The sequence below is a fragment of the Fundulus heteroclitus genome, chromosome 12, assembly GCF_011125445.2.
Source record: "Fundulus heteroclitus isolate FHET01 chromosome 12, MU-UCD_Fhet_4.1, whole genome shotgun sequence".
NCBI lineage: Eukaryota > Metazoa > Chordata > Actinopteri > Cyprinodontiformes > Fundulidae > Fundulus > Fundulus heteroclitus.
In genome coordinates this window covers 13,038,613-13,058,642 of record NC_046372.1, presented here as the reverse complement: position 1 = coordinate 13,058,642, position 20,030 = coordinate 13,038,613, and the positions used below count along the sequence as shown (strand labels likewise).

Sequence of the window (20,030 nt, the reverse complement as noted above, 5' to 3'; positions counted from 1 at the left end):
TTTTTTTTTGAATTCTCAGAAAAACAACACAAACAGAAAATGCAGCTAAAGTTGTGGGAATAGACTATTTATCAGCATTTATAACAGTGTGTATTCCAGTAAATCAGTCGTAAACATAGTTTTATATAACGTACGTATATTTATGAACATTTCCTTTGAGACAAATTGAGACAAATATTTTATTAATTTGTCCTGGCTTGGTAGGCCGTGCCTACTGTTTATAGTAGGTAGGTCCTGGACAGTACCTACTGTCACCATACCTAGAACAGTAGGTCCTACCTACTGTCTACAGTAGGACCATAAAAACTGGCAAATCTCATAGAGTATTTTTTTTTTTTTTTTACTGACAACCATAATTTGCTCTATATGGACTGAATTCTTATAGAGCTTTTCTAGTCATATTGAACACTTGAAGCATCTTACACTAGAGCCGTATTTGGTAGGCAGCTTGGAGTTAAGTACCTTGCCTAAGGGCACCCTGACGTGTGGCTGGAGGGAGCTGGAATTGAAATCACAGCCCTCAGATTGCAAGACGACTACCCTACCCACTGAGCCACAGACACTCTCAGGTTAGACATCGTCAACAAATTAGAACTCTGACACGGTTTCAAAGAAGTTAAATAACAAAACAACAAAGGCCTTGTTATCTAAGCCATTACAAGGCCTTTGTTGGGCAGTACTATAAAGCTTGCAACTCCACACTACTCCAGACATTTTGAATTGAGAAAGCTTTCTGGATAGGAAGCGAAACGTCTTAAAACTTCGAAAAAAAAAAAAAAAAAAGTCCAGTTGTTTTGTTTTTTAACTTTTTTGGAATGACCATGACCTGGATGACTGACAATCTTCACCAGCAACTCTGACACAAACTTGTGGATTCGGCATAAATGTCCTCAGTGAATGAAAATTGTTCACATAGTTCTTGTTTTGAAAAAAAAAAAAAAAAAATCATCAAATATGTATGATGCAAAAGGAACAGTTAAAATAAAGTGGCCTTCATGCCGCTGATGAGGGCGTGCAAACTTCTAACTAGAGAGATTACGAGATGGGACAATTAAAAGCAAAAATACGGTTAATATCGGGAGTGCATGAAGCGACCTATGTCAAATAAATTATAAGAAAAACAATTATCTTTACATCAATTACAAAATCAGCAACGTTTTTGGCACTTCAGACAGATAAAAAAAATGAAGAATACAGTATCTGTTTACAACACAGTGTGCATACATGACCTTCTCATGAAAGATAGATAGATAGATAGATAGATAGATAGATAGATAGATAGATAGATAGATAGATAGATAGATAGATAGATAGATAGATAGATAGATAGATAGATAGATAGATAGATAGATAGATAGATAGATAGATAGATAGATATGCTTTGCAGTTGCTTACAATCACTTATAAATATTAACACAGATGGCACTGCAAAACAATGACAAATTCTGGGGCAAAGCTTGACTGTACAGCTATAGCTTAGTTTTAAGTGCTTTCGGGAAAATTAAATCAATACATCTGTTTCGACTGTTCGCGTTAAATGTACCTCTGTCTTTAAATAAGTGCAACAAATGTGAAAGTAGAGTATAGAAGTAATAAAAAAAATGACTTCATGTTGTTTTTTCCAAAAATCAAAAAGGCACAACGGTTTGATCAAACAGGAGGCACACCGACTTAGGTAAAGGCACATAAGCAGTCAAAAAGTCTGAATAGTCTGGTTTTTAAATGGGCTTGAGTCAATTTTAATAGCATAGAGAGACAATAAAGCCGCGGATAAATCAGCAGCTTGCTTCGCTCCGTTGTGGATTCTCAGAGGTAAACAATGTTTTCCTGAACTCCCTCCTCTCCGTTCTGTCCTTCGAGTGAGAGGTATGCCTGCGGCGGGAGGAGGGGAAAAAGAGAGGGAGAGGAGGAGTCGTGCTCCTTGATGAGTCCATGAGCTGTGACCCCTGACCTCCAGGAACCTGAGGTCTGCGCCTCCCCCAGCTGGGTGAAATCCGCTGCAAGCAGAAAAAAAAACAAGACGACAACGATAAGGAGGTCTGGATTAAGGCGTCGTTAATCGTGTTAATGTTTTACAGCAGAAAAATGTCTCACTGCTGTTGGACTCCTGCTGCTGTGAAGCCACCCTGGTGCTGAAGGGAGGGAGGCGGTCAGGAGACGGCCGGGTGCAGCCGTGGTTGCTGCCGTACAGAGGCTGCCTGCCGTGCGTCTGGCTCAGCAGCGTGTTGAGGCTGTTGTAGAGGCAGGCGCTCAGGCTGCGGTCCGCGGCGCAGCTGGAGTTGGGAGGCGGGCCGTTGGGGTTCTTCTTTTGCTGCGTGGAGAGAGCGTGGTGGTGATTGTGGTTGGCGGGCTGGTGGAGGTGGTTCTGCTGCACGGAGCTGAGCAGGCTCGACTTGTTCTTGTACAGCGGGCAGTTCCCGTCGTAGCTGCCCGTGCGGCTGTGCGTAGCGACCTGGAACGACGAAACAAAAAGGTGGCGAGTCAAGCAAAAGTCCCATATAACTTTTCTACTTTTTTTTTTTAATTCCAACATATTTTCCCCTCCGCTCTGCTCAATTCTACAACAATAGATTGCTGTTGTTTTCTTGAGAAAATGATCTTATCATGAGATAGAAAGATGTGTTTTCTAATAACAAGCCATTTGCTTGGGGAGAAATGGTTTGATCAATTTTCAAAGTAAAAAAAACGTAAACTGCACAACATATGAGGATCACCCTAAGATGATCAACACTGAGACTGCAAAGTAATAGTAACATCATCTTTATTGTGATTGAAACATAATTTACAACGAAATTTGTTTTCTGCTTTTAACCCATCACCCTTGGGGAGCAGTGGGCTGCCATGTACAGCATCCGGGAAGCGTTCTGGGGTTAAGAGTCTTGCTCAGGGACCCAGAGTGCAGGCGCTGGGGATCGAACCAGGTACTTGCATCCTTCTATGAATGCAAGCGCACTGCTCTAACCACTAGGCCAACAATCCCCATACTCCGAGATGCAACTCGGTAGGCAACTTGGGGTTAAGTGCCTTGCCCTGGGGCATCGACATGTGGCAAGTGGAACGTGGAATCAAACCCACAACCTTCTGATTGCCAGAAGACTACTCAACCCATCAAGCCACAGTCACCCTTCTGCAAGGATACAAAATTTGGTCCGGAATTTAAATTTCATTTAAAACGAATGCATGCAGGTTCTTTGTGCCAATAACATTAAATTTCCAAAATGCTACACCTCTCAAAGAGTGGTGGCTTCAAAACAAAGAAGAGAGTCAGGAGAATGTGGGTTAATTGTAACTGAGATCTTCATCGCAGTATTTAGCAAAGGTGATATAAAGAAATAAGATTATAATAAAGTTTGCTCATGACTAGAATAAATTAACTAAGCTATCATTACTTTTTTGTGAAGATATAAAACAGTGTGGCGGTTTGGTCAGATTTATTCATGTAATAAAAACTGATACACAGTATAAAGATCTTGGATGCATTCAGCAAAGTTCATGGCAATAATCACCCAGGGTGACTATTTTAGGACAAATCTTGTGTGAATCGTGTAGTTTGAAAGTAGCACTTAAACACACTAACATGGCATGTGTGTACCCGCATCAGTTTTAAGCTCTGTAAAGAGGGAAAACAAGGAGAACCTGGTTCAAAAGATGAAAAATCTGAGGGATTAATCTGAACAGAAGACACTAATTGAGGCTTTTAAAGCCTGAGCTAAAAAAAAGAAATAAGCATCAAGCCAAAGATTTAGTTTTCACTCGAGAAAACCACACCGCAAATATTTATTGTGGAGACGAGCGTTCTTAGCTTCTGTACATCCCTCCCCTGCTTTAACATTTTCTGCCGTCCGTCATCTGCTTGCCTTGTATCCATCCAGTGGTATTGTGACGGGCAGGCTGCTCTGCCGGCTGTGTCTCCAGCTTTGCAGCAGCCTCTGCTGGGCTTCCATCCTCTCCTTGTCCCTCTCCACGCTCCTCTGGCCCTCCCGCAGCCTGTCCAGGTTCTGCTGATACTCCTGCAGCTGAGCCTCGAGCGCCTCCCGCTCGCAGCGCAGCCGCTCGGCCTCGAAGAGACACTGCTGCTCTCGCTGCTCCAGCACGCTCTCCTGCTCAGTCTGTAAGCAGGCAAGGAGATATCGGTTTATCCATGTGATATGGATGGATTCTAGCTTATTAACATCAGTAAATATTTGCACGTGACAGCCATAAAAGCCCTTGTATTTGAACACTAAGTAGTCCATGATTGTGGAGTGAGGAGTACGGTGCAAGCTTTTCAAAAAGTTTTACAAATTAAACAGTTTTACAAGTCAAAACTTTGTAGAACCACCCTTTGCTGCGATTACAGCTGCACGTCTTTTGGAGAATGTCTTCACAAGCTTTTTCACACCCACTGACATTTTTGCTGATTCCTCTTTGCAAACTAGCTTAACCTCAGTCAGATTTGATTTGAGGAATCTGACTGAGCTTGACTCTTGATTCCCAATCAGATCTAGGTCTGGACTTTGACTGGACCATTCTAATACACGGTATACAATGCTTTGATCTAATCTATTACATTGTAGCTCTGGCTATATGTTCAGGGCGGTCGTCCTGCTGGAAGCTTGATCTCCCGCCCACTCGCATGTCTTGTGCAGATTTTATTTTCAGGATTGTTACCTCCATCATTCTCTTAGCTTCTCTGACCAGCGTCCCTGACCCTGCCGAAGAAGAGAGTCCCCACAGTACGTGCTGCTGCCCCCTGGTGGTGCTTAAAACTTCTCCACAACTTTATCCCTGACATGTTGGCCGTGCTTTTTGTTACCTGACTCCGCCAGATAGATTTGCTCCGCATATCCATCTGGAAACCTTCCGTTGAAGTAACTTTGGGAAGGGGCGAAAATACTGGTCAGCTGATTGGCCTATGTTGGTGATAGATGGGCCAAATGAACCAATCAGATTCGTCGTCGCTCGTAACAGAGCGACGACGAAACACAACCACAAGCCAAGCTACTCTTGCTGCTGCAGGTAAAGGCTCGTTAGCTCAGCAAATAAATACTCTGTAATTCCGATAAAACTTGCTCGATAGCCACGCTAACGCTAGTTTCATCGGCTGAAGCCGCCATGCTGTTAAGACTGAACTGACTGAATGCTTCTCGTTGCGTCACACCTCAACCCGCCTCAAAGCCAACGCTGATTGGACGTTCGTTTGGTGAACGGCTCCAAATTTTCTTTAACGGAGAGTATCCAGACTGATCTGCGAGTGAAACCTTGAAAGCTCGCGAGATCAGGATGGTCTCACGAGGCTATGCTTTTTGGTCTAATTGTTTACTACTGTTCTCCAACAAACCTCTGAGGCCTTCATAGAATAGCTGAATATAACACAGCTGATAATTAGCTGACTTCTGCAGTTGCTTTGGATTTCTATTTGGGGGAATCTGTGAAACAAATTCACTTCACAATATTTCGATTTTTATTTTCCAGATGTTAAGAGAAAACACTGATCCTTTTCCTTCCCCCTCCTAATAAAATACTTGGAAATGGTGGTTGTAATGTGACAAAATTTTGAAAAAAAATAAAAAAAATCAAACAGGCATGAGAGTGCAGCTGGGGGAAAGACTAGTCGTATGGGAACAATAAAATGTATTTCTATTCTACTCTAAACTGCTGTGAATGAAGCAACAGACACAAATGTTGGTGAGCTAGAGGCTTGAGTCTGACCTGCTGCTTCTCTCTGGTCACACATTCCTTTTCCCAGCGCTGCTGCTCCTGTTTGAGTTTGGCTTGGAGTTTCTGCACCTCGTCCACATCCTCTCTCTTCCTCTCCGAACCCTTCTTCTCCTCTTTCACCTTGTCCACGCTCCTCTGTTTCTCCTCCTGCGGGCGGGGGTAACAAAAAAACAAAAAACAAAAGAAAAAGCAAATCTCTATCTTAATGCTATTTTGAATCATAGTCTTATGTGCAGGTGAAACAAATAACCGGCTGGCAGATGAATCAGAGGTAAATACTTATGTGTACAAACCAGGCTGGTCTGGAGGGAGCTGACGCTGCGGAGCTGAGGTCTTTCTCCCTCTTGAAGGAGAAGTTTTTGGACTTCATAGAAGCTGTCCTGGAGGGTCACAGCTGCCTGCAAACGAGGGGAGACCCCTTATCATGCTGTACAATAACCGCCATCATATGGACGCTCTGAATTTAATCATAGTTTTTTTTCATCAGAACATAAATTAGTGAATAAATAGCACTAAAATATCTAGTTAGTGTTTTCCGTACCGAACGACAATAAATGTGATTTATTTGAAACGACAAATGTTCTCAATACTTGAGCAAAGAGGTTAGCGTACAGTCAAGTTTTATAAAGTATTCCCTTGTTCTGTAGCCAATCTAAATCTCTCTAAAGTCATTTTAAGGGTGAGATGAGTTGTGAGGACTTCGGACCTGCAGACTGTAGAGAAGCTGCGTCAGGCTCTGGACGCTCTCTGCCACCTAAAAAACAGAAAGTTAATATAATATTTATTTTATAATATTTTTTTTAAATGACCGACGGGGGGGGGGGGGGGGGAGAACAGCGGTCGAACCTTTAGTAGTGTCCCTTTTGTGTCTCCTTTCCTGAGATCGACAGCTGAGCTCCACGACGCGTTGTCCATCCCCGCCAACTCGCTGTCAGAGCCGAGAGAGTTGGAGCTCATACTGAGCGTGCTCAGATAATCTGCTGCATGGGCGAAGGCAGGAAATTTGCATGTTTAAAATATTTCTGTGGATATTTGAAAGAGTTTAGACGTTCAAGGTTCGGGGCGGGGGGGGGGGGGGGGTTATCCTGTGACTCACGTTCAGAAGGAGACTCCTGGATGCTGCTGCCGTGGCTGTTGTAGCTGCAGCACTCGGGCGCTTGGACGGGAGAGTTCTGACTGCGGACCGGGACTTCATCCCGAGTCTGAAGAATGCCGATGAGGTTCTCAGCTAAAAAAAGGCAAACAGCGGTAAATGCTTATTGCTGCTTTGCATTACAGAAAAAAATATGCAAGTTTTAAAGCGATGCTGATTTCATCTCTCCTATTAACAGAGCTTGTGCTCCTGCTAAAAGAGAAAACAAAGGATTTTTTTAAATTATTATTTTCAAATGTTGTGTGACAGCCATTCTGAATCTGTTTGAGCTGTTGCAGGAAGAGATCCCTTTGAGTGCAAAAGCCAACTTGACGTGAAACACCCGGGGGGTCGGATGGGCACTGGGTTCTGTGCAGGCCCCTCTCCTCTGCTGCTTTCCCCCCGGAATCCCGTTCCATTACGTTTACTTGGTTGTGTTTTGTTTGCCTCGGCACACAAAGGTTCAGCATTGATCCACCAAGTTATAAAAAAAACAATTAATTAAAAAAAAATAAAAAAATATTTAAAACAACTTGCTTGTGTCCTTCACTGTGTTTTATTCATAACCCAGGAGCCAAACTGTGACAAAATAAGAGGACAGTTGTTTAAAAGTCATTAGCCTGGGTGTGATGTTCATGAGATACTTTGATTATGAACAGAAACAGTCATGTTGCTACATGTGTCGCCATGACGAAAGGAGAGACTGCAGCATCCTGACAGTCATGGAAGTACGTATACGTAATGCTGATGAGATGTAGTGATTTTACTTCACCGTAACACTACAGGGTTTAAAAGAAGATGCATAGAACTGATTACATTAACTTAAAAGCAGAGTAAGGCGGGGGGTTGGAACAAGTGAATGCTTAGATACAAATTACTCACAGGCGTATTTGTCGTACAGTCAAGTTAAATAAGTCCTCTTTGAGATAAACACTTCAATCTAGATTTGGTTAAGTTAGGTTTTTTTGTTCACCGAAAAGCAATTTACCCAAAGTTTCTTGTTTTTTTCACACCCACACTGCAAAACCCTAACCTTCTTTTAGTGCAGCTGTGAGCAGAGTCGACGCCTGGCGCGGCGCCTCGATGTCGATGTACTGCGCAGGTCCCACCAGCAGATGGCGGTGTGGTACAGATTCTGGCGCGCACAGCGTTAACTCTGTGAGCTCAGCGTAAAGCTGTAACTTCTCCTCCAGGCTGTGGCAGATCTGCTGGTCCTGACCGAGCAAGGTTCCTGCACAAACCAAAAACAACAACACGGAGAGTAGCACTCGCTGTTTACATTGTTTTATCAGATGGTTTAACATATAGAGGTGTTTTTGTGTGTTTTTGTTTGTTTGTTTTTTTTACCCTGGAACTTGCTGATCTTCTGGACTCTCACTTCTGCAGCTTGTCTGGCTTCTTCTGTCTCTGCAGCTCGCTCCTCCTCCTCTTCTTCCTCTGGACAACTGCCGTGTAGATCAGCAGGTTAGAAAATGAGTGACCCAAGCTTGATCACCCATTAACCTGATACAGCCACACCGATTCCAGCGCAGACAAACACCCAAGGCACACACACACACACACACACACACACACACACACACACACACACACACACACACACACCTCTCTACAGCCTGTCGGATGTGTCTCATCCAGGCATTTCTCTCCTCTTTCGTGGTGGTGTGAACCTCATACATCTCTGGTCCTGCGGAGGATGCAGAGATAAGGAACATTCCTCGCTCCTCGTTGGCCACCTCCCGAACAATCAGCTTTTGCAGAGGAATAACTGGAGGTTTTTGGTCCTGAGGGAGCGAGCCCAGAAAGGAAAGGTTACAGGATGGAAAACTTGAGTATAGGTGTATCCGATTTCAAAGGGCTGTTTTTGAGCCGATGCCTTACCACAGAAGCAAATATGAAGCGCTGGTCTTTCTCTTGCAGGAAAACCAGAACGTCCGTGAGCAAAAGGGCTAGAGTATCTGTGGACAAAATAGAAGACATATTTATAACAGTTCTTCGCAAACTATAAACATAAAAAAAAATCTAATTTTGCAGCAAAGATGATTTCATTCACACCCTTCAAACGGCCCGTAGCAGTCTTCCAGTAGAGCAGGCCTTTGTGCTGCAGAGCTCGGTGCTTGCTGAGCAGGTCCTGTTTGCGGAATAGCTTGCCACTCTTCAGCTTGGCAAAGCTCTTGATTTCGAGCCTGGCGAGCACCTCGTGCAGCTCCTGAGACCTCTCGTACTTACCCACCGCCAGGTCGACGGCGGTGATGATGTCGCGGATCTGAGCCAGAGCGTCTGACAAGTCAGCGTGGTCCTGGCTTCCTTCTGCGGGCGTAAACATTGGCAACAAGATAAACAAGTTCACAACGCGACGCGGCTTCCCAGCGATGCGGCTAAATGTGACCTCATCTTGTGCAGCAAAGTTTACAAGATAAATCTCTTTTGGGTGACAATAGAAACACTGCGTTCTACGTTGCTTTGACTTTTCTTTGATGTCTGCCAGTTAACAAAGTGCCTCACCAAAGTATTCATACCTCGTGAGCTTTTTTTTAAACTTTTTTTTCACACTACAACCACAAACTTGAATGTATTTTGAAAGACTTGCATGCGACAGACCTGGGAAAAAAAGTAGTAGATAAAGGCGAAGCAGAAGGTAACATAAGTAAACAAACAGCATCATGCAGAGCAGGTAAGACATGACGGTTGTGGAGAGGTTTCAAGCCTGAAACAATCTCCAAATCTTCAAACATCTTAGAGCTCTGTCTATTGAATATGGTTGCCCTTCTAAACGGGCAAGGGCAGTGTGAATGTGTGGGAGACTGAAAGCACTGTGGGGTCCTCTGGACTTGATAAAGCACTATACAAGTACAGGACCTTTGCATTTTGACATTAATCAGAGGCCGTAACATTGGAGGAGCTACAGTGATCCGAAGCTCAGGAAGGATGGGAGAGTCGGTTAATTGGACGACTCCAAGAATCTGGCCTTTGTGGGGGTGTGGCAAGAGGAGAGCCTTTGTTGAAAGAAAATTTTAAGTTAAAGTTTGCCACAAGCCGTGCAGACAGAACGGCAAACACACCGAAAGGGTGCTCTGGACAAATGAGACCAAAATCAAACATTTTGCCTACATGCAAAGTTAGCATGGAATAAGAAAAGAATAGAAATATAATTTATTGTCCCTCTGTGGAGAAATGAAAGTGCAAACGCAAATGGACGGCTGTAGATACACACAAGGGTAAAAAAACAACAACTATAAAACCCCAAAATAAGAATAAGAGACTCCACAGTAAATACAAATTTACTAAATTAGAAAACTACAGTAAATTTGTGGAGAAAATAACACGCTGATCTCTGAACATATCACCCCTGTATGGAAGCATGGCGGTGGCAGTATCATGCTGTGGGGAGGCTTTTCTTCAGCAGGTACAGAGAAGACAGCCTGTAAGAGGTGCTGAGGAGCTGAGGAAGAGGTGGGAATGTGGTAAACCATGCACCATGTTCCTTGCACCTCACAGTTACTGTATGCACTACTATATGTTGGTCAACCACATAAAATCCCAATAAAACTGTAACATGATAAAGTGTGAAATATTTAAACTGGTACGAATACATTTACAAGGCACTGCATATAACCAGTTTTACCGTTTCGGGATTTTAAATCTTTGGAAGTGCATTACCCTGAGTGTACTGTAATATCTTCTCCAGCAGGACTGGATACTTGGTGATGCGCTGCGTGACCAGCAGGATGAATTCGGGCACTTCTCTTCGTCTGACCAGAGAGTTATTACTCTGTTGCTGTCAGGAGAAAAGAAATGCGAGTGTTAAATATAGTTGGTTCAGGAAAGGTGTCTTACTGTATAATCCTACTGAATATCTGGCGGGGGGAAAACTTACTTTGATAAAGTTTTGAAATTTTTTGTTCTGCTGCTGGAGCTCTTTGAAGACGTTCACCGCCTCCATGTGGTGACTGCAGTACTCTCCGTACACCTGCTTCATCTTCTCAGCATTTTCATCTGAGAACTGAGGGAGAGGAGAGGACCATGACGACCCCTAGCGTTGACCTCTACGCGTCACCGACAGCCAAACCTGCCGCCACCGACCTGCTGAAGCAGCACGTCTCCAATCTGGTGGATGAGGTAATTTCGGGAATTGTCGGTTTGGGTTGCGGCTTGCCGGCGTTCCTGCAGCGCTCTGAAGAGGTTTCTGTGTAAGAGCAGGAGGGGATCCAAGCACGGGAAGATCCGGGCCACGCAGTCCCAGTCCAGCTGCAGCTCCTCCAGCATGCCCCTCCTGAACACCTCCGACATGACCGTCAGGGTCTGAATGTGGTGCAGCTCCGTCTGCATCAGCTCTGCACAGAGGAAGGTTGCAGGAAAAACCCCGGGAGTTAAACGTCTAACAGAGACGAGTGGCTTTGCACGCACAGGTGGCACCTTTCATCTGACAGTATGCTACTCGTTTGTCTTAGTCAGCCATTAGCAATCAAGTGAATTCAACATTTTGAAACCGAAAGCTTAAAACCGTCAGGATATTTTCCACCGAGGAGCCTTTCTTTGGGTACTTAAGATTAGATAGAGTTAAGTAACTGGGGTGCTGGGTTTACACATTATCCAATAAAATCTAAATGACATAATAGCTTGATCACAACTATTCAAAAATAGCTGTGTAAAACCAGCTGCTTTGGTGCTTGTTGCAGCTGTGGTGTTTTTTTTTTTTTTTCCTGACTGCATTTGTATTTTTTTCAGTAGATATGTGACAGCCACAAATTCTAATTACATCAAATTATTTCTGGCACAGAATGACAAACACAAACAAATCACCAATTAAAAGCTCCTCTTGGTTGTTTGATTGCTATATATGTTTTTAGTATTCAATGGTGACTTCCATGAAATGCTCTCCATTCCATTTCATTCAGTATTTGTACTATTGATAAGGCAACAGTTCACAGCAAATATCGTCATAAACCACTTTATGAGTCAGAGAGTTGTTGATGTTGAAGTTTGTCCAACTTGTCTTATACTGTATCTGACCTGCTGCTACTATTCCAGTGCAATGTGCCTGCCTTTGTAATGTTTTCCCTCTGTCTCTGTAATGCTCGTCTTTCCTCTATTTAATGTTTTGTTCATGTACAGCACATTGAATCGTCTTGTTAGTGAAAAGTGCTTTATAAATAAACTTGCCTTGCTGTGAACCAGCCTTAAGCCAGGTGTACTTTCTAATGCTAAAGGTGACAATGGCTCTGTTAATTATTGCAAGAAGAAAAGAGACATTGTAACTAAAGCACTGAGCCACAAGTACTTTCTATGTGAATGTAAGACTAAAACTATATAAAATTTAAAACCGACATTGTCAAAGCCCAGAATGTTTCCCATTGCCACACAAAAAAGCAGCAAAAGGTTGAAGCTTTACCGCCTGCTGACACAAGTAAGCATCGGCCATATTGTAAGACTGGGACTTAATTTCCTACTGAGACAATGGTTGAAACAAAGACTGCAGCATCTCTGTGTGAACCTGTGACTTTAAATCGGGTTAAACTCTTTTAAATAGTAAAGCTTCCACTTACAACAGAAATAACGTCAGCACACTTCACAGTGAATGTTAATAACTGATGTTCCAGCTCAGATGCACACAGCCAATTCAATGCACTTGAATGGTCTAACTTAACTGAAGTAAAATAATAGAAAAAAGTTGCCCGGCTAAGAAAGTCATAAGATGGCCCAGAAACCAAAATAATTTGAAATGTTTATTTTTGTATTCTTTAAAAGCCTCCTTGATTTTGCTGCACAGCTAAATTCTGCAAGAAAGAAAGCAAAGAAAGAAAAAGATCTCACCATAAATGACATCTTGTCGTTTAACGGTGCGCCTGTCGTGTTGTCTGCAAAACTCGGGACAGACGGCGATGCTCCACGACTCCGCCTCGAGCCCCAACAGGTCAGCCGACAGGTCACTCAGCAGAGGAGCATCAACGGTATCTGTATATACAGCAATAAGATAAAGGATCGCTTTTTAATTGATGTTTACCCTGAACGCCATCGGTCTCTGTCCCTCACCCTTCGTGCTGATTGGTAGGTCGGCGAAAGGGGGAGATGTTGTGACAGGTGTTCCCTCTTCAGACGGGGAGCTGTAAGGCCACGCCGTCGCGCTGCATTCACTGTCCACCCCCGCCGTTTCACTCCAGCCTCTGCAGAGATGCAAAGCCAAAACGTTCAGTGCTTAACATCCTTGTTGAAAACGAGCCTCTCTGTAAACGACAACTTCGGAGTTTGAAAAAAAAGGCTAACATTACACATGGCTGTTTTTTTGTGTAACTTCAGTATCTAGTATTTCCTGGAAGGCTGGTTTGCACCACTTATTCACATCATTACATTACAGCCTCGTAAAAGTCACAAACGTTTAAAAATGCTATATAATAACAATAAGACCCTGCAAAATGAAATAAATGGATTAATTGTGGAGGTAAATGAGTGCTTTGGCACATATATATATATATTATAGGGACTACTGCTCTACCTGCTGTCTATGGAGACGGATTGGCTTTTGGAGAAAGACGACATAGTGTCCCTTTTCTCTTTGGTCATCGCTGGAAGTGAAGATGATGGGGAAGAGCAGGCAGATGACGTGAACAGAGAGGCCGGAGAGATTTCCTTGACAAAGCCTAGAAGAGGAGCAAAAAGATGAACCAGTCTCAGTGTAGAGTTGGAGGTACCAAGTTATCAGTATCTGGGTTTTAATACAGAAACCTTTTCAAACTGCTAAACCTTGTAGTGATGTAATTGCTGTAGTTTAACGTATTTTAAATGAGATTCCAAATAAAGACTAGAGTTCATTCTCTGCTCTATTGCCTCTCCCCCCAAGACCTTGCTGAGCACTGCTAGCTAAAAGAAGGCTCACACACCACTTCCTAGTGTAGAAGAAGGACAGATTTAGCTGACTGAAGACAATCCGAGTTGTAACAAACATGGACATCATGCTGTGGAAACTAAAGTAATCCACACTAAGAGTTTTACTACGAGTTGATTTGAAGTGTAGAATATCTGTAGGCTGGCTACATGCCCAGATGGTCCAGCCTATATCAGCGTGGTATAGCATATATATATATATATATATATATATATATATATATATATATATATATATATATATATATATATATATATATATATATATATATATATATATATATTAAAGCTATACCCTCCTTCATTACAACAAAGCTCTAACTCCACCTTATTTAAAATCGCTCGATACAAACCTGTTCAACCAACTTTCTCTGATAATCCTTTGTCTTCTTGTTTCTATGTTTGTGTACTTTTTACCTTTTGACTTTTCTTTGCTTTCGGTTTAAATTTTTTAACTCTTGGAAGATGACTTTGACTCATGTAAAACGTGCCTATAAATAACGTGTATTGCGCAGTAACTCCTTGAAAACTACGACTGAATTTGGTAGTTGTGCTTTAATGTTTTACTTTAAATCCATGTATCAGATTAAAAATAACCACAAAAATACAATTTTATTGATCATGATTGTACATGGAACAGTAATAACTGTGGCTAATTGTTGTTCTAAACGAAAGCAGTTAGTTTATTTAAAATCTTATCTTATCTTACAATATATTATCTATATTGTGAAGCTATGGTAATCAGGGTTGACATACCATAAGAATCTCACACCAGCCTAATTTGGAAGATTTCCCATTGAGCAAAAAACGAATTGGGAAAAAAATACTTGTATCACAACCTTTCAAATCCTTTCTTTAAATCTGTGAAGTGCTGCAGTTACTGGTATATAAAACCAAATCGTAGCATGTCATTTTTTTCAACCGGTCATGCAACCAGTAGCATGTATTTGTTTCTGTTTTTTGTTTTCTTTTTGTCTCAATTACATTAAATTATTACTAGATTACTACCTTAACTTCTCTACAGTGCAAGGATAAGGTGAGAGAGCAAAAACACATGTACAGATAATCCAGACTTCACCCCCCACTGAGGTGGATTGAACTTTAACAGGGCAGAGTGGGGGGTAAAGCGCAGGGGCTTACTGAACTGTGAGATGAGGGAGGACAGGTGAAAACTAAATAAATCCAAACTAAAGAAGGACTTTTGATAGGGTCGGTTGCTGGGCTGGGGGTGGGGATACTCACTCTGCGGGAGAGACATGGTCTTGCTTTTCATCAGCACTGCATTCCTCTCCTGCAGCTTCTGGAGGAAAAGCAGAATCCTATTAACATGAGCAGTGTGAAATCATTGGTTGTGTTTGCAACAAAGTGCACATACAGTCAATATTAGAGCACATCTACATCAGATCCAGCTGACTGTAGGATAAACCCCTTTGACTTGTTCCTTCAAGTAACACGAACACATCTGTTTTTCCCAGCGAGTCACCGCTATGTTTGTCTAAGGCGCGGGGGTTAAAAGGCCGCGTTCTGTTTGTTGAGGCTCAATAGGGTTTAATGTGACAAGTTGCCGACTCTTTTGCAAGAGACCTTTTGTGTATATGAAGAACTGTGAAACAAGTGCAAGTGAAAAAACACTTAACCAGAACTGTCTTTCTTTTTTTTTCCTTTTTTTTTTTGTCATACAGAATGGAAAAAACTTCTTGAAAGGGTTCTGAGAAACTATGACAGTATTAATAAAAAAAAAAAACAAAAAAAAAAGGGTTGGTGTCTTCTTTGAAACTTCATGAAAGGTATACGATTTCCTTCATAAGTGCTAGTGGAGTTTTCCTTTCTGCTGTTGCCTACTCAGTATGGGGGATTGCTGCAAAGCCAACGACACCATGCAAGCAACTGTCCACTGTCAGTACATGTTCGACCAGGAGGACTTAAAGCTGTAAGTCAACGCCTCAGTGCCATAACCTGGGTTTCTTTAGGTAGAAACTCTTTAATCAGTTTGAATAATAAACTGAACTTGACTGCATTGTGTGTCTGTTTTTTTTTAACTAGGATCGATTTTGAATGTATGTCATGTATGAATCTGCCTCTGTGATTCAATTAAACTCAATTTCTATTTTGTAAAGTGCCTTGAGACGGCATGTGTTGTCAACTGGCACTATATAAATAAACTCAATTGAATTAGTCTCGTTTAACTTTTCAAATCTTGCAGAGGTAATAAAGGCAGACACAGAATTGTACTTGAAAGTACAGTAAAGAAAACCTGCTCCGAGTTTAGAAAAACGGTATGATTCACAGTGATGCAATGCTGAAAATGAGCGGCAAAACTATATAAATCTTCACTTTTGAGATCTGGAAGGAGCACTGGTGTTTATGAAAAAGTACAAACATGGAGTCTTTTAACAATATTTCCATTGGACTGAGGTGGAAGATTATATTCCAAAAAAACAAACTTAATCCTTCTGTAATTGAGATTTGATGGAACGATGCGAGTGCTTACAATCAATGGTGTGACATCACATTTTCTCAAGATTTAATTCACAGATAAAAGTGCCGATAGCTTTCCTTCAAACTGGCTGTTATTTCTCAAAATTCCCTCTCCCATCACTGATGATACAGATGCTGGCCCAGCAAAACAAGCCTAAACCAAGATAACATCACCATATTTCACTCATGTGATAAGACGTTTTCTTTTCTCTACTTGGTCTCATCTTTCCACATTTGTTCAGCTACTTTCAGCCTGTTCCCTTTATCTTAGGAAACTGTAAAAGGGCAGCAATATTGCTGATATAGAACTGTGACTTTCTCTCTGTGGTTAGGCTGTATACATTCTATTTCCACTGTTTATCTGATGGACAACTCAAAAAGAATTAAGAAGAATAAAAATCCAAACAGAAAACTCTGATTCTTGGATTAAAAAGGCTGGTGATTCTGTCTCTTCACCTAAAAAAAAAAAAAAAAAAAAAGCTTTCTTGTGTCCACATCAGTTCTTTTCACTTTCCAATAATTACTGCTTTTTGGCTCAGCACCCATTACAGTGCCTTTTTAGGATTTACATGAATCTCTTTTGTTCAGAGAACCTAGAAAGGTTTAATTAGTAAATTATAACTTCCTGTTTCCCTGGTGTAGAAATGTCTTCCTAGATTTGAGCAGTAGTTTGGGATTAGTGACAAAAAAAAGCCTTTTCCTTAATACTGTCACAAATATAATGGAGTTTGCTCATCAATACTGGGACTTTAACTGGAACTTTTGCGCTTTGGTCAGATGAGACTGAGGCTATTTTCACACAGCAGCCAAATGCGACCCATATCCGACTTTTTCATGGCAGTGTGAACGGACCAATTATAATGTTTTCCCTCTCCAAAAAAAAAAAAAAAATTCTGATTTGTGTCACTTCCATATGTCGTACCAAATCTGATACATATCCGATAGTTTTCAAAGCGTCTGAACGGTCATGTCGCATTTCATCTGACTTTTTCGTTACTTTCTTGGCTCCCACTACAGTAGAGGTCACCGCTCCACAAATACCCATTGTTAATAGCCCTACCTTCTTCTCTCACCTTTCTCGTTATGTGATCTTAATATACTGTATGGTATGGGAGCTTCACAGTCTAGGAAAGGAAGGACCTAGCACGGGTGGTGAGAACAGCGCAGGGGATTGTGGGATGCCGTCTGCAGGATCTAGATTCAATTTATGCAGAACGAGTCCAAAGAAGGGCCAGACGCATCTCCACTGATCCCACCCACCCAGGCAATGCACTGTTTTTCCCTCTCCCATCAGATAAATGCTTCAGAAGCCTCAAAGCCAAAACAAATAAGCTTAGAAACAGCTTCTTCCCAGGAGCTGTGAGGGCAATCGCCCCCTGGTAGGAGACTGCAGTCAAATGCTTTAAAATCACCCCCACTGTTACTAGTTCGTCATACGTTACAATCACCTTAATGTTACTGGCTACTGCACACTATCATCTCTGAATATCTAAATGAACATTTCTGTAAACGAAGCCTCAATCATTGTTTAATTAGCATCGTACTACCTCATTATCTTAATCTGTGACTTTCCTGAATGCTAAAAAAAGTAACCCTTGGTCATTGCATGTTTGTCAATTTTTTTGCCTTCATTGTGTGTAAGGTGAACTGTAATGTTAGCCGGAGTAGCCAAAGGGAAATTTCACTGCAATAACACACGGTGACAAATAAAATATTCCCGATTTTTTAACCGATCTTTATTGAAGACTTCTAGTGACAATTACATCTAGTGACAATTACCACCTAATTCTACTTTCATAAAGAAAGACACACATTTTTCTGACTTTGCACGCACTCAGTCAACCCACACATGACGTGATCTGTTCAGAGCTCAGATCACGTCATAGCTGATTATACTCATGCGCTGGATTGTCATGCAAGTCTGTGCGGACTGAGCATGAGCCCATGGAAGTAGCCTCGTGAGACCATCCTGATCTCGCGAGCTTTCAAGGTTTCACTCGCAGATCAGTCTAGCTACTCTCCGTTAAAGAAAATTTGGAGCCGTTCACCAAACGAACATCCAATCAGCGTTGGCTTTGAGGCGGATTGAGGTGTGACGCAACGAGAAGCGCGACAGTTCAGTCTAAAGAACATGGCGGCTTCAGCCGATGAAACTAGCGTTAGCGTGGCTATCGAGCAAGTTTTATCGGAATTACAGAGTATTTCTTCACTGAAAGAAGAGCAAAACACTGCTCTGGAGGCTTTTCTCAGAGGAAAAGATGTTTTTGCTCTTCTCCAGACTGGTTTCGGCAAGAGCTTGTGGTTGTGTTTTCGTCGTCGCTGTTAGTACATCATATGCTTCGTTGATCTGATTGGTTTATTTGGCCCGTCTATCACCAACATAGGCCAATCAGCTAACCAGTATTTTCGCCCCTTCCCAAAATTACTTCAACGGAAGGTTTCCAGATGGATATGAGGAGCAAATCCATCTGGCGGAGTCAGGTTACCATGGAAGTGCTGTAGACGTTTATACCTGACACGGATGTAGATGCAGTATTCGCCAAAAACACAGGGGGGCAGTATTCAACATAGCCAGTGGAAATGCAGTAAAAAGAGAAGAAACATTTGACGTCACACTTCCAAAATGGTCGCCCGCAGTATTGTAAACAAACATGAAAAATAGTTTGTGTGTTTGTAGCAATTAAGCACAAATGAACAGAAGGTTAGAGACGTAGAAGAAGACGCTAAGTTCACCTGTTGCATACAGAGAGACGTGAAGATGGGTATTACAGCCTGTCCGTGAAGCCCATAGGGATCTTTTTTAAATAAAAGATTTAGAAAAACACTTTGCTTTACTAAATCATAGCTGATGACTTTACATATTGTGGGTTGTTGTTTTGGACTTGATTTACGCTACAACTGATGGAAACAGAAACCAAAAATCCTTGTTTGCACCTTTAAACTCGGCCAATAAACTCACCCCTGAAAGTATGCCGGTACCCTGTGTATGCTGTTTTCAGTCACAGAATAAACAGTGACAACATAGCATTTAACAAAATTGTGCCGCTTGAAACTTCTGGGCCATTTTATGTCAGCACAGGCAAACTTGTTAGGCAACCGCTCCTTTGAATGGACCCACGGTCCCACAACAAGTTACATAAATTCGAAGGTGCGCAACCTCGTGCTGTGACAACTTGTGGGGCCTGCACTTGGGGGCGGTGCGATTGCGTCACTTTTGGCACAGTATAAAACTGGCTTAAGATCCCGCCTTCAGCGAAGGTGCTATGGCCTTCTTTCACAGCTCCTGTTTCTTTTAACATCAACATAGCAAGCCGCCACCACACACACGCACACACGCACACACACACACTTTCACCTTAAACTCATTATTTGTTAAACACCAAACGTAATAATAAGAGATTACCTTTCCACAGGCTGCAACTGATTCCCGACAGGTTTTATGGACATTCAGAGAGCAGTCTGGAGGTTAGGGCAGAATAAATCCTTGTTAGTTTCATAAGTTAACTGACAACAAATTGAACTATCACTCACTCGCATAACTGCACATTTACACATTTGCACATATGCTTCATGCTGCTGAACAGATGAAGCCACAAATAGACTATTGCTTACAGTGTTACATTGTTTTTCATCTCAATTGTTTACATAAATCGCTGCTGCATCTTTATCCTTTATCTTGAAAAATACTGTGATTTTTAGAGTGATTTCTAGAGTAATTCTTTTCAAGCTGTATGCAAACGAAATTTCGTTCTGTATGCACTTTGTGCATACAAAATGACAATAAAGATATCTATCTATCTATCTATCTATCTATCTATCTATCTATCTATCTATCTAT

The 20,030-nt window shown here is 41.9% G+C and overlaps 1 protein-coding gene across 1 annotated transcript in view; it reads right to left on the bottom strand.

The window, feature by feature from the left end:
- Window positions 1-929: 929 nt before the first annotated feature.
- LOC105928369 (rho guanine nucleotide exchange factor 28) overlaps window positions 930-20,030 on the bottom strand; it is an 86,773-nt gene continuing 67,672 nt past the window's right edge. Inside the window, 21 exon segments of the mRNA XM_036143988.1 lie at window positions 930-1,997; window positions 2,095-2,452; window positions 3,858-4,109; window positions 5,692-5,847; window positions 5,994-6,098; window positions 6,407-6,454; window positions 6,547-6,680; window positions 6,797-6,928; window positions 7,866-8,063; window positions 8,180-8,277; window positions 8,438-8,616; window positions 8,714-8,790; window positions 8,888-9,142; window positions 10,493-10,610; window positions 10,710-10,835; window positions 10,916-11,166; window positions 12,647-12,787; window positions 12,866-12,996; window positions 13,326-13,470; window positions 14,957-15,014; window positions 19,596-19,651. Coding sequence (XP_035999881.1) covers window positions 1,807-1,997; window positions 2,095-2,452; window positions 3,858-4,109; window positions 5,692-5,847; window positions 5,994-6,098; window positions 6,407-6,454; window positions 6,547-6,680; window positions 6,797-6,928; window positions 7,866-8,063; window positions 8,180-8,277; window positions 8,438-8,616; window positions 8,714-8,790; window positions 8,888-9,142; window positions 10,493-10,610; window positions 10,710-10,835; window positions 10,916-11,166; window positions 12,647-12,787; window positions 12,866-12,996; window positions 13,326-13,470; window positions 14,957-15,014; window positions 19,596-19,651 — 3,209 coding nt within the window. The 3' untranslated portion in view covers window positions 930-1,806.